This window comes from Sceloporus undulatus, chromosome 1 (assembly GCF_019175285.1).
Source record: "Sceloporus undulatus isolate JIND9_A2432 ecotype Alabama chromosome 1, SceUnd_v1.1, whole genome shotgun sequence".
Taxonomy (NCBI): Eukaryota; Metazoa; Chordata; class Lepidosauria; order Squamata; family Phrynosomatidae; genus Sceloporus; species Sceloporus undulatus.
This window is the reverse complement of record NC_056522.1, coordinates 170,271,324-170,285,529: the sequence shown is the minus strand read 5'-3', so window position 1 is coordinate 170,285,529 and position 14,206 is coordinate 170,271,324. Positions and strand designations below refer to the sequence as shown.

At 42.6% G+C, this 14,206-nt stretch overlaps 1 protein-coding gene across 1 annotated transcript in view; it reads left to right on the top strand.

The window, feature by feature from the left end:
* Nucleotides 1-14,206, top strand: part of COL4A1 (collagen type IV alpha 1 chain) — a 207,521-nt gene that overhangs the window by 159,029 nt on the left and 34,286 nt on the right. Inside the window, 8 exon segments of the mRNA XM_042445763.1 lie at nucleotides 6,151-6,249; nucleotides 6,429-6,518; nucleotides 6,651-6,790; nucleotides 7,042-7,168; nucleotides 7,248-7,328; nucleotides 7,998-8,096; nucleotides 10,138-10,188; nucleotides 12,059-12,244. Coding sequence (XP_042301697.1) covers nucleotides 6,151-6,249; nucleotides 6,429-6,518; nucleotides 6,651-6,790; nucleotides 7,042-7,168; nucleotides 7,248-7,328; nucleotides 7,998-8,096; nucleotides 10,138-10,188; nucleotides 12,059-12,244 — 873 coding nt within the window.

Here is a 14,206-nt window from a genome sequence, read left to right as displayed (position 1 = left end):
AAAATCCATAGAAAAAAAACTGTTCGGGTTACGAAGGTTATTTCGGTTTACGAAAAAATTTTGGTGCTTTTCAGCGCTTTTCGCACGAAAATCGCGGCTTTCGCTATTAGCGCCTTGGCTTTTTCGGCTTTACGAAGGATTTCGGGTTACGAACGCGGCGGCGGGAACGAATTAAATTCATAACCGGGGGTACCACTGTACATACAATCTTTTGATTAGACGGTTCCCCCTGCCCTCAGGCTTACAGTATAGAAAGAAAAAGACAAAACATAAAAGGAGAAGGGAATGGTTGTGGGGAAGGGGATCAGGTTCTGGAGTTCATCTTTCCCTCTGAGGCCTGGACCCAAGGCAGTATGGACTGGAGGGAAGGTCTCTATATCTTAAGGATAGGGCCCGATGGCGTTGTGGGCCTGCCAGTTCACTCCTCCAGGGGGATGTGGCTTACAACTTCCCCATCTTCTGGATGATGGTGGGGATGAAGGGGGGATCCTCTTTCAGGGAAGGCCGGATGGAGCTGGATTCCCCTTCCCCCTCTGGATGATGGTGGATGGAGGGGTGGAATCCTCTTTCACGGGAGGCTCTGATGGAGCTGGATTCCCCTTCCCCCTCTGGATGATGGTGGATGGAGGGGTGGGATCCTCTTTCCGGGAAGGCCAGATGGAGCTGGATTCCCCTTCTCCCTCTGGGATGATGGTGGATTGGAGGGGGTTGGGATCCTCTTTCAGGGAAGGTGATGGAGCTGGCTTCCCCTTCCCCCTCTCTGGCTGATGGTGGATGGAGGTGTGGGATCCTCTTTCAGGGAAGGCCTGATGGAGTTGGCTACCCTTCTTCCTCAGGTATGCAAAATCAAACACGCATGTTGCAACTTGCACAAAAGCTCTCAACAGAATGTGAATTATGTTCACATCTAAGCGCGAAGGAGAAGTAAGCCTAATGATAAACCCTACCTCCAAAATCAGATAGCATTGAAAAATTGTCTGGATTTACAATATTTGCTGTAAAATACTCAAAATGAAACAAAAACTCATGAAGTAGTAAGTATAGTAAGCATTTGAGAGAATGTTAGTTTCTGCCACAGTCATTCCTTTTCCCTCATCACTACCTGCCACATACCTTGGCAAATATATGTATAACTGGTGACATTACATCTCGGGAATGCTCAGTAGCCCCTATTTCCCAGCTTAAGACTTTTGGAGACAGGAACGTGCCTAGTACGTCCTCCTAGCCACCAGTTAGCACTTAACAACTTCACAAAGTTAAGAAGAGGGTGTGGAAGAACAACCCCTGATTGGGGAGGTGACAATCAAGAGGGCGGAAAATGGGGTTTCCTTTGCCCTGTCCAGCTATCCCTGCCCGCATGGATCAATGCACACAAAAAGCTATGGGGTCTGTGAAGCTGGTGTCTGGAAACAAAAATGAAGTTGCTGCTAGGTGAGCCCTGATGTTTTAGGCAGACCAGCTTGGCCCTTTAGGAATACAGCAAAATGTAGTTACCAACTCAGTTCCCACCAGCCATTGTCAGAATCCACCTTCAGTCAGTCATTCAGGGTGTATTCTGCCATGGGTTTTGAGAGATAGATAGATAGAGATAGTATAGACAGACCTTGTAGAGATAGATGGATGGTAGATAGATAGACTGCAGAATGGGAGTCAGGGAATAGGCTCTCACCCACAAATAGAATGGATAGATAAGCATATATAGAGAGAGGGAGTAGATAGATGGCATTTTTGGAAAGGAGGACTGCCACCATGGGAAATGAGCCATGATGATCACGTATCGCAGACAGGCCAGCTTTTGAGGGCTGGATGGGTAACAGATATCAGGATGCATATAGCCTTAGATCCTCTCTAGTTAACGGAACTAGGAACCAAATGGCAAAACCCCCCTCCTTCCCCCTTCAGACAAAAGGGGAATTCTACCATCAAAGGCTGACCAGAAGGAAAACAATCCCAGGGGGGGGGTCTGGGGGATTTTAAAGTGCTGGCTCTATCTGGGTTCTCAGATTCAACAAAGACGTGATCCAGGGGTGCTTCTACATTATCTTTTTACAATAAACTTCTGTTTTACATTAGTTTGGTTGTGGATTTTTGGGAAACAATCCCAAGTCTCACACAGTTTTGTGTATCTCACCATCTTCTTGACGTCCAAGGATCCCTGCCACTGGAGAGTGCCAGTTGGCTCAGAAGAAAATTCTCAGGGGGGAGAAAAACCTAGAGGCCGGTGAGCAGTGGAGAGCCAAGCCCAAACAAAGGTGGCGAGAGAGCAGGTCTGCCCGGAGGACCTGTAGTTCCCACCTTCGGAGGACAAGAAGAAATGCTGCAGAGCAGGCAGAGTAAGCGAGTAACGGCTTGGGACCAAGCCCGTGGGATGAGGCCCTGCTGTTGGCGCCAAGGGAGGAGAACCTACCAGATGAGGTGGCCAGCCTTAGGGAGGATGATTGAGGGAACTGAAATCCATGCTTATCTCACCGACGACCGGGCGGGAGCTGGGCGCAGGGAAAGGAGGACCGAACGAGGTGCGGCTGGGAGATGGCTTCCTCCACTCCCAAACTAGCAAGGCAGTCGTTGGGCGGGTCTGGAGTGCGGACGGGCATGAGGAGGCAGAGGCGACCTCACGACCACCCTCAGGTTCAAGGCAGGACTGGACGCGGCCCCCAGAAGGGGGGAGCGGGGGAAAAGCCGAGGCGTTGAGTGGGAGCGGGAGAGCTCCTGGCGAAGTAAATGGAAAGCCAAATTTAATGGGGATCTGAAGGCAGCTCCCATTCTTTCTGGCCCCAGGGTGGCAGGGCATAGAGGACCGAGGGACTACTCCCGGATGAAGCCGAGAAGGTGCGTTGCGTGGCTGGCAGGCTGGAAGGTCAGGCGGCACAGTGGCTGGTGCAGCTGTATGACTGCAGGGCACAGAGCTTCAGAACCTGGCGGCCTTTATGACGGCGTTGAGGGGCCCGATTTGAAGACCCCTTCCGAGTGGATCGCGCCAAAACTAAATTCAAGACTCTCCAGCAAGGCAAGCGGTCAGTGGCCGAGTTGTGTGGGAGTTTATGAGCTGTGGCGGCACAAGATCCCAGATTACCCGGAAGGCCATGAAGCTCGACAGTTCCAGGATGGGCTCAACTCGGACCTACTAGAGTGGGTGTTGATGCGAGGCAACCCAGAGGTGAGGGGCTGCAGAAGTGGATCGCAGTAGGCCGGGGTGGCTGAAACTACCAAGGAGCAGGTGCGACAAAGCCACACAGCGGGCCGCTGTCCAACAGGGGAAGCCCCTGGTTTAAAAACCCTCTGGGAGGGGGCACCCCAGGTCCATCCGGAAATCCATGAGGGAGACAGAGAGACAGTGGCAGGATGAGGCTGGGGTCTCTGCTTGGCTTGCGGGATGAAGGGGCATCTCATTCCAAAGTGCCCAGAAAAGACCGGCGACAAGACAACCCTCAAGGCACCACTCTGGAAGAGGAGCAAGGAGAGAGGCTACAGGGCAAGCCACCCACCCGGGGGACTGGAAACTCAATGCTTTGAGGCCACACCCGAAGGATGCAGACCAGGACAGGCAGCCTCCCAGATGTGGTGAGTGGGGGGGATTGCCCATTTATTTCTTGGAGTGCAAAACTGGGGCACAAGCGCAAGGAAACTCATGGGAATTTTGCTGGCAGCCCTGGATTCGGGCTGCACTAGGTGCTTAATCAGCCCCAAAAATAGTGCAGGCTTGGGGAATCAGCAAGAGCCTCCACCTGAGGAGATCCCTTTCCTGCAAATGGATGGCTCCCTGATGGGAGGGGTTGCCCAGCAGGACGCAGGACAGAGCTATTAACTTTGAAAAATTGCTGGACACCAGGAACACTACAGTTTGTAATCGGGAGCGCCCAAGGTTGGGACTTGGTGCTAGGCATAGATTGGCTGGTGCTTCATAACCCTGATATTAATTGGCAAGAATAAGCTGCTAACTTTCAACGATCCAGGATGCAAGCAGCATCTGAAGTACTGTAAGGACACTCTCCGCAGAGATTATAGCCCTGACAGTGACACTGAGGGGCCCTACGCCATGAGCGCCAGGGATAGGGCTCCAACCTCCATTAGGGTTCCCGGAGGTATACCAAGATTTGGGGGAGGTTTTTGAAGAAAAGGAATGTGACGTGCTTGCCCCCCCCCCCACCGGGACACAAATGCGCTATAGAAACTGAACCCAGGGTTGCTTCCACCCAAACCAAAAGTGTTCCCCATGACACCACGGGAAATGACACGCTCAATGGGAATTATCTTGAGGGAAAAACCTTGACCAGGGGGTTTATTCGCCCTTCTGCTTGCCTTTTGGGGGCTCCAGTATTTTTCAGGAGAAGAAGGGATGGGTCCCTGAGACTGGTAGCAGACTATAAGAACTTGAATGCCATAAGCCACCTGCCAGCAAGTACCCACCTGCCTCTGATGAAGGACATTGCTGAGCTGGCTGTCCCCACAGGGGGAAAATTTTCACTAAATTGGATTTGGCGGGGCATGCTTACTTTCGAGTAAGAATCAAGGAAGGGACGAGTACAAACACGGCATTCCATTGTCCCTTTGGGGGCGTTTGATATTTGGTGCTTCATTTGGTCTTTTGGGGAGGTCTTCTTGCTTTATGAAGCTGATACATGAAGTTCTGCATGATCTGCTCTTTGAAGGAGTGTTGGTTGTACCTAGAGGACATTTTTGATATATTCTCAGGATGTGAATAGTCATGTGCGCAACTTGTCAGAAAAGTGTTGAAGAGGCTGCTGGACCACAACAAACTGTCCAAATGGCCACTTTCACACAGATAAACATGACTTCCTGGGATATAGGGTGTCAACCCCGGCTGCACATGGACCCACACACGGTCCAAGATGTATGCTGGATAGATAGATAGATAGATAGATAGATAGATAGATAGATAGATAGACTGCAGAATGGGAGTCAGGGAATAGGCTCTCACACACAAATAGGAATAGAGATAGATAAGCATATATAGAGAGGGAGTAGAGATATAGATAGATAGGCATTTTTGGAAAGGAGGACTGCCACCATGGGAAATGGGCCAGATGATCACGTATTGCAGACAGCCAGTTTTATGAGGGCTGGATGGGTAACAGATATCAAGGATGCATACAGCCTTAGATCTCTCCTAGTTAACGGAACTAGGAACCAAATGGCAGCTCCCCCTCCTTCCCCCCTTCAGAACAAAGGGAGGAATTCTACATCAAAGGCTGACCAGAAGGAAAAACAATCCAAAAGGGGGGGGGGGTCTGGGGGATTTTAAAGTGCTGGCTCTATCTGGAGTTCTCCAGATTCAACAAAGACGTGATCCAGGGTGCTTCTACATTATCTTTTACAATAAACTTCTTGTTTATTTATAAACTGGCTCACTCCTTGCTTCCAGAAAGCTCCATAAGATATGCAAACTGTGCTGATAAACTTTGCAAGTTAAGGTGGCTAAGGATAGATGGATGGCACATTCAACCTGCATCTGCTGAGGCGCCAGAGGTGTATAGGAGCCTCCAGAGCTTGTGAGGAGGCCCACAGGGCCAGCTCCTGAAACCTGCAGAACTGAAAATGAAAGATGGAATTTGCAATTTATACCGAGGGGTAGATAAATTTGAATCCGCTTTGGGAGTCCTAGAAAACAGGAATTCAATGTAAGAATTCCCTTTTTCAGAATTTGATCTGTTCATTTAATGAATTACTGGGCAGTTAATTAAAGGGCCAATTAACCTCCATGAACCCACGCATTTCTGAATAAACTTTACTTACTAAATACCAATCTGATTGTGCAAAAGCCTGTAAAAATTGAAAATAAAAAAATGAGACTTTCCTGTGTATTTTAAAAAAAACAACCAGAAGCTCACCCCAAATACACATGTACTCTTTTGTCTGGAAATACTACACTTCCTGAGCCCATTTGCTAATGAGAAAAGGGCACAAACACACACATATTTGTCACTAGACCTCAGAAATAACAATGAAAGTGTTTTAGGGTTAAACCCCAGCCAGCATAATTAAGCTTACTTCTTGTACTCTGTGTATACTCATGTAGATAGTTAATCACTTGTAACATGCCCAATGTGATTTTCACCATTTTATAGCACATAACTTCAGCTGTGGTGAAAAAGTGAACCATGTCATGAACCAAAATGTTTATGCTTCCAGGGCAACCTGGACCAAGTGGAGAGAAAGGAACTCAAGGGGATCCTGGCATACCAGGAATGCCAGGCAAGGATGGAGATCCTGGCTTACCTGGCGAAGCAGGTATATAAGCCTGTTTTTCTTTTCAGCAGTAGTTTTCATAAAGCATCTGGCTCTCACTGTGTTTTACTTTTACTGCATGTTGCATGCACATATAATCAATTGTGGGCATTTTGTTATAATACATACTAGTGACCCAAGATGATTAATCTTGTTTTTAATAATTTTGCTTCACAATTTAGGGCCAAAAGGGGACGCAGGCCTTCCAGGATACCAGGGTGAACCTGGGCCTCCTGGACAAAAGGGATCTTCAGGAGAAATGGGTCTGCCAGGTAACACTTTAGATCATTGGCACTTGGAATTTTCCATTGACTTGCCATGCATGGTCTAATAGCCAAATATTTATGTTGCTACATTTCTTTTTTTCCTAAAGAATAAAATAATATATGAGCTCTTAATTTCAGGGCAATCAGGAGAAAAGGGTGTGCAGGGTCTTCCAGGTGAAGCTGGTAGACCAGGGTTTCCTGGAGAAAAAGGTGTGAAAGGGGAGAAAGGACAACCTGGATTCCCAGGAATTGGCTTCCCTGGGGCTCCTGGTGAGAAGGTATCCATCATCTTCCATGAATTATGTCATATGTTCTAAACTTTATGCAAAAATTTACTTCGCTAAAACATCTGTTTTAAAAGATAAGGAGGTTAATTTAGGAATTATAGAAAGCTTCCTTCTGCTAGGTTAGACTGTTGTTTTGGAGAAGAATAACCATCAAAGTCGAAAGGATGTCAAGGTTTTAGAATGTGTGTTGTACATGCTATTGTAAGCATGAAGAATTTACAACTAGTTCTTCTATCTCACAGGGAGAGCCAGGATGGACAGGTAGCCCAGGTGTACCTGGGGAAAAAGGTGAAAAGGGTGCTCTAGGAATTACAGGATTCCCTGGGGCACCAGGTGCCAAAGGGCAGCCAGGTCTTCCAGGTTCTCCAGGTAAGGGTTCCAAAGCTTTCCCTAGTGTTGTCTACCAGTGCTAAGGCAACAAAACTAAGCCTTATGCTCTTTTTAAAAGGTGTTCCCGGAATCCCAGGTGAAAGAGGGGAAAAAGGAACCCCAGGTTTGCATGGTTTTCCGGGCTTAAAAGGACAAACAGGTAAAGTTTTTTTTTAATATATATCAAAATACTCTTTCATTCATTACTCATTTATAAAGTAACATAACATGTCATTCCTGTGATTCACACATCATATAAATTAAACGTGTCAGTGCTTTGAAAGGTTAAGTCATGTTTTGTACAACAGGCTCTTTATAGTACAGTCGGCCCTTCTTATACACGGATTTTTTATACACGGATTTAAGCATACATGGTTTGAAAATGTTCCAAAAAAGTATAAATTTACCTTGATGTTCCATTTTTTATTAGGGACACCATTTTGCTGTGTCATTATATTTAATGGGACTTGAGCATACACGGATTTTGTTATACACGGGGGGATCTTGGAACCAAACCCCAGCGTATAACAAGGGTCCACTGTATTGTACACCAGTTTTATTATAATATAGTTGAAAAATGACAAGACAGTGCCAGTTCTTGTTCATTATAAACATTGCAAGTTATCTCTAAAACTGTGGGGTGATGTTTAATTTTAATGTAATTAGATTTCACTTCTTTGTTGTATACTGAGTTCAGTTCAGAAGTTTTTTCAATAGACTTTGTGGGTTTCTTCTGAGAAAGATAATTGATTTCTTCCATTGGAAAGCAATTTTGTAAATATAGATGCATTTCTTAACATCATTCCAAGATGTAAATATCCTTTTGTAGGTGATCCTGGACCCTCTGGCCCACCAGGTATTTCTGGAGAAAAGGGTGAGCCAGGTTATGATGGAATCCCAGGCTCATCTGGTCCAAAGGGTGAGCCAGGTAAGTACTTTGCTTTCCTGTTCTTTCACTATAGATTATGTTTACTATAGTTACTTGATCATATACGCTTAACTAACTGGAGTTTCAAAAGATTTCTTAAGTAAAGTCAAAGGCTTTCATGGCCGGCATCCATAGTTTTTTATGGGTTTTGGGGGCTATGTGGCCATGTTCTAGAAGAGTTTATTCCTGACATTTCGCCAGTATCCATGGATGGCATCTTCAGAGAATACTGGCATGGATAAATACCCACTCTCTTCCATGCCAGTTTTCTCTGAAGATGCCAGCCACAGTTGCTGGTGAAATGTCAAGATTTCTTAAGTGTTTTTACTGTTAATTACTGTATACATAACAAATGTTTAACCCTGTTAATATCTCAAGGAGAGTGGAAAGGATTCATACTGACTATTCAGCACTATTTTAGAGCAAGCCAAAGAAATATCATACGCATTTCACATGCAGATATTTTGCAGTACTCAAACCAAATTACTCCATGTACATATGACAGCCATGTGCATAAAGTTGCTCTCATATTTTTAGAGGTAGATATGTAGAGCTGGATCATATAGAAATAAAACAAATTCCACAATAATAAACTTTGTGAGCGATTTAGGGTTGAAATTTTTAGTTTTAATTTTAATTTTTTTTCTCTTGAAAATTCTGATTTTAGCAAAATATGCTGTAGAAAATGGACTTTTGGCTTCACAGAAGTTGTGCTTTCCAATGTATATGTTTCTATGTAAAACTTAGCTCCCCAATATTCATGGATAATTGCTTAGGCTGCTTTTCCCCAGGTTGTTTTGTGGAGTGGGGTTCCCCTTTTGGAAGACTGAGGTTTGGGGTTCTTGATATTGCCATTTTTTTTACATACGATTTCCAAACAGGGGTTTACTCATGTAGTAAAAAAGTAAACAAGGCACACCCTCTTTAATCATTCCAATGATAGTGTTTGTAATGCATACAGTTATCCCCATTAAGAAGATTATAAATGTTTTAGCATTTTCTTTTGATACCCTCACTGGAGTCTCCCCACAACTCACCTCTTACATTTATGCTAAATTTATATCAGTGCTTCCCTGTGCCTTTTCACCAATTTCCCTTGTGTGACCTTTACCACTTGTATTCTAGCAGAATGCAAACCCGTAACAACATACTCCTTTGCTTACTCCGTAAAAGGGCATGCACATTGATTGTAGTGTATAATGTGTATACAGTATATTATAATATATACTGGCATTAAGAATAAACGTGAAAAGATGAATCTGAAATGTGATTGATACCTAGATATGAAGAAAGGCAACAAAGTGAGGTGATGGTGTAAAAGTGTAAAAGTAAGAAAGATAAAACAGCATGAATGTGAACAACTTCATCTACATGGACTAAGTTTTAGAAGTGGGACTAATGAGCTGTGTGGTATTCAGCAGAACTGTGAATTCCTTTCATTCAGATGACATTCTTTTAGCCGGATGATGTCAATAAGCAGCCGGGCATGCAAGGTTAAATCGAGGGTCTATTCAGATTGTTATTCATACCGCTGACCATATGAATCTTTTTTAAAAAGCTCAATAGAAAACCCTATACCAATTATCCTGGGTTAAGTGGGGTTTTTGGCAGCCTTGCCCAAAACTGAATCAAGTGCATTTGGGATGCATGTGAACAACAAAGATGCAACCCAGATTCATCCCAAATTATTTTCAGTGTGAATAGCCCCCTTGATGCCTCTTTTCCAGCCCTCAGAGGAAGTTGTTCTACAGGATTTAGATCACATGCCCTGACATGTGGTTGTATATAATATAGCAGTCATATTTCCAGTAGCTGTGTGGACCCTGAATCGAGACTAAACAGACTACATCAGTGTAGAAGTAGGTTTTAAAGAGGTTTGAAGGAAGAGAGAAGTGACATTACATAGATATTATGGGAGAAAAATCAGGATTATGGTTCATTTTTTACTGTGTGAATACATCATCAGAAGCTTTGGCAATGCTACATTTTAATTTAAGAGATACATTTGAATATCTTTGTGTTTTCTCTGTTTTGCTATCAGGTATTCCAGGTAGAGGACTTCCGGGACTTCCAGGAGCCAAGGGAGAAAGAGGTAATCTATAGAGCATTAAATGTAAAAGGAATAGAGGTGGATGAAATGAAAATGATGGGAAAGCGTGTGCTATAGATATGCCATTTACATGTGTCATCGTTATAGGCTTAAAATTTAATATGAATTCATAGAGCAAGTACACCTTGATAGAGCAATTAACATGATGTTAGTCAAGACAATAATTATAATAAACAAGTGGATATCTGAGGAAGCTGGAGCATGAAAAGATTCTGCAAGAACAGTGTTCTGAAATCTTAGCTAAATCAACTCTGTGAATAAAACAAGTTGGTAAAGCAGTATTTGTATATCAGTGACAAAAAGGGAAGTGGCAGCAAGGGAGGGAATCAAAGTTAGAATTTAAGGGAAATTTAGGATAAGATGGCATTTAAGGACTCCAGGGCAAGAGCTAAAGGCCATGGGGTGGATACATCTATGACATACTAAGTGAATTGGAAGAAATGGGGCAATAATTGGAAATGAGGACACAGGCTCTAGGATAGACACAGCTAGCAACTTGCAGCTCTCAGAGAAAAACTGAATTCCCATGGGAACCAAGAAGGAATTATTTTTCCATAGAATTGACAAAATTTAACTGATCATTCTGTAACATCTATCCTTAGAACACCACACTTTGTTTTTATTTAATGACTTTTTTATTCTTAGATTTCAACTACTTTGCATGTCTAAGCTGATTGTATTGTTGCAAGCAAACTGGTCAGAGGTTCTTGATTTAAAAAATAATAATAAATTAAACTACTTGAAACCCATCTGTCCATAAAATGTCCAAGGCAGCAGCAGTGATGATGGTGGTGATGGTGAGGAAGGAAGAGAATGTCAGTTAAGCAAATAGCACAGAAGAACCAGATTACTACACTGAAACATTTAAAAATCACTTAGGCCCTGAACAGACAGGCCAGGAAGGCCTGTGTTCAGCTCGTGTTTTCCTGGCCTAGGTGTTAATCAGGATCAGTCCCTAGGCCATTGCAGAGATGGGGTGTTTACATGCCTGTCCCCAAGCCAGCCCAGGGACTGACAATCAGCATGCGCTCCTTATCTTCTCCTGTGTCTCCACTAGTAAGTGGACCCCATCGATGTGTCTGATGCAAAAATGGGGCGCCTGGCCTCATGGGTGCAGCCAGGTGCCCCATTTCCAATCAGACAGTGACAGGTGTGCAGGGCATCTAAATAGCTGGAGTTTGCTGTGGAGATTCTAGGAAATTCCATGGCAAACCAGGGGTCAAACTGACTGCATTTAAGAGCTATTTACCCTGGGATTGAGCCAGATCCACCAGATCTGCATCCATTCTGCCAGGATCCAGCCTGTTCCTGGCCCCAGGGTTTTGTCCTGTGTCATCCAAAACAATGCCACAAGGCCAGGGTCAACATGGGCCTTTTGGCCCATGTGGACAGCCACTTAGAGCAGAGGAATTTAAAAAGTAGTTCCCTATAGAATGTAGTTCCTGTTAGTTTTGTATATTGTTACCTGCTGATCTGTTTATTCCCAATTAGAATCATAGAATCATAGAACTGTAGAGTTGGAAGAGACCACAAGAGCCATCCAATCCAACCCCCTGTCATGCAGGAACTTTTAATCAAAGCAGCTGGGGGATTTAGCCAGAAACTTCTAGTGTACTCTACACCTCTTCACATATTTTCAGCATGTAATTATGGCATGTTGTCCTGCATTTCAGTTAATCATTTGCCTTCCTTCTCTTTTTTTGTACACAAAGTATGCAGCATTCATACACTAGTATCAGGATCATAAGACTAAAACAGTGGTGTGTGCTTCCTCTCAGTCCCCTGAATTTCCCAGAGCAATAACTCTAGTGATGTTTTATCTAACCACAAAGTGTTTTATTTTACTTCTTAGGTGCAAAAGGAGATGTGGGTTTCCCGGGAGCTGCAGGAAGTCCAGGGATTCCTGGTGTAAAAGGAGAACCAGGATTTGCCGGCCCACAGGGTCCCCCAGGCCAAGCAGGACTTCCTGGATTACCAGGCAGAATTGGAGAGGGACCAAAGGGTGACCGGGGACCTCAAGGTCGACCAGGCCTTCAAGGTAAGAAGATGCATGATGACTTAAAATATGTATCAGACAAACTTATCAAAGAATATAATGACAATCAGTGGTGTTACTTTTAAATCAGCCTGATTTTATTAGACAGTTCCTTTTTTTAGATTTTTTTAATTTTATTTAATTAAAACACGAATAACAAATAATGACACATAATAACAAACTAACAAGCATTTTACAAAGAGACATTACGTACATATACATATGCATATTATACATATTATCAGTAAATCTCTAAAGCTAAACACTTCCATTGCTTCCAGGAAGCCAATTGGTATCCCTCTTTTTTAGTTTATAGCAACTATAAACAAGATAAAAGAAAAAACTGTATTAGTACATACATCCTTTACAGTATCCGTATGGGGAAAAGGAAATAAGAGTAAAGGGGAAAATTCATATAAAATTATAAAAATATATTTTCCCTTCAGTTATATCCATTCAATCGTTTAAGCCAGAGAAAAGGAAAACGGTCCTATATTTTAATCTCTTAATTGAATATTAATTATTATATATATGCTATATTTCGTCTAACTACCTAATTACACTGCTTTCATTCCATCATATACATTTAGACAATTCCATTATTCCTTAACCATATCAACTTTTTTATTTCTCAGGCTGGCGGTAAGTATATCTAGACTTTTAGCCTCCCTGATTTTGACCAACCATGCCTCAGCTGTTGGGGTTTGCGGGTTTCTCCAAAATTGGGCATACAAAATTCTGGCCGTGGTGATCATATACAAAATTAAACGTGAGGCTTCCTTTGCCTTTTTGTTTTCCAAAATTCCAGTCATATTTAACAAAAACAGTTGAGGGTCAAGTGGGATATCTAATTGTAAAAAATTAATCATCAATAATCGTATAGATCTCCAATATTCCCTGGCTTTGATGCAGGACCACCATAAATGGAGATAATATTCAATTTAACAGGAGTCATATGCCATTGATATATCATCTTAATATAGTTCTCCTTAAAGTTTTGACATAAAGTAAATTTTCTAGTCACTCTCCATGATCTTTCCCATAATTCCAAGTCTATATTTTTCCCTAAATCATGCGACCATTTCACCATGCAGTTCTTTACTATTTCATCCTCAAGATCTCTACCTTTCAGAATTCTATAATATCTTGAAAGATGTCTTTTCTCTTTATTTTCTATAATTTTATCCAGTTCATTAGATTCCATGGTAATTCCAAAATTAACACAATCTGATTTAAATCTTTCCACTATTTGAAAGTAACTAAACCAATCTATTATAATATTCTCAAATTCCAATTGTTCCCTTGTTTTTAAGGAGATCATTCTATAATTTCCACTGAAAACAATATCAGAATATCTAAGACAGGTCCTATTACAGATTTTGGACCTTTGTTGAAATGCTTCCTGAGGAGACGCCCATTTAGGCGTCTGTTTTACTCTATAAAACAGAGGTTTTACGTTGTTCCATATCAACAATAAAGATCTTCTTATGAAGTAATGTTCAAAATCTCTGTTTTCTGTTACTTTGTTATACCAGAGGAAAGCGTGCAGACCAAATCTCAAATCATTACCTTCTAGAGATAGTAATCTTTCATCTTCTAACTTGAACCATTTTTCTAACCAACACAACCCAGATGCAAAATAGTACCATTTAAGATTAGGGAGGGTGCAGCCTCCTCTATCACAATCGTCCATTAGAATCTTCCAAGGGTAAGCCCTTGCTCGTTTTCCTTCCCATAGAAACTTAGACAATTATTTTTGCCATATTGAGAATACTTTCAAATTAGATATTATTTGTATATTCTGAAATAGATATAAGAAGCGTGGTAATATACTCATTTTTATAGTTGCAATCCTACTGGAAAAGGAAAGGTACAATTTAGCCCATGTGGCTAAATCCCTTTTTATCTCATCCCATAACTTCTTATAGTTATTTTCAAATAAATCAATATTCCTATTTGTTATTG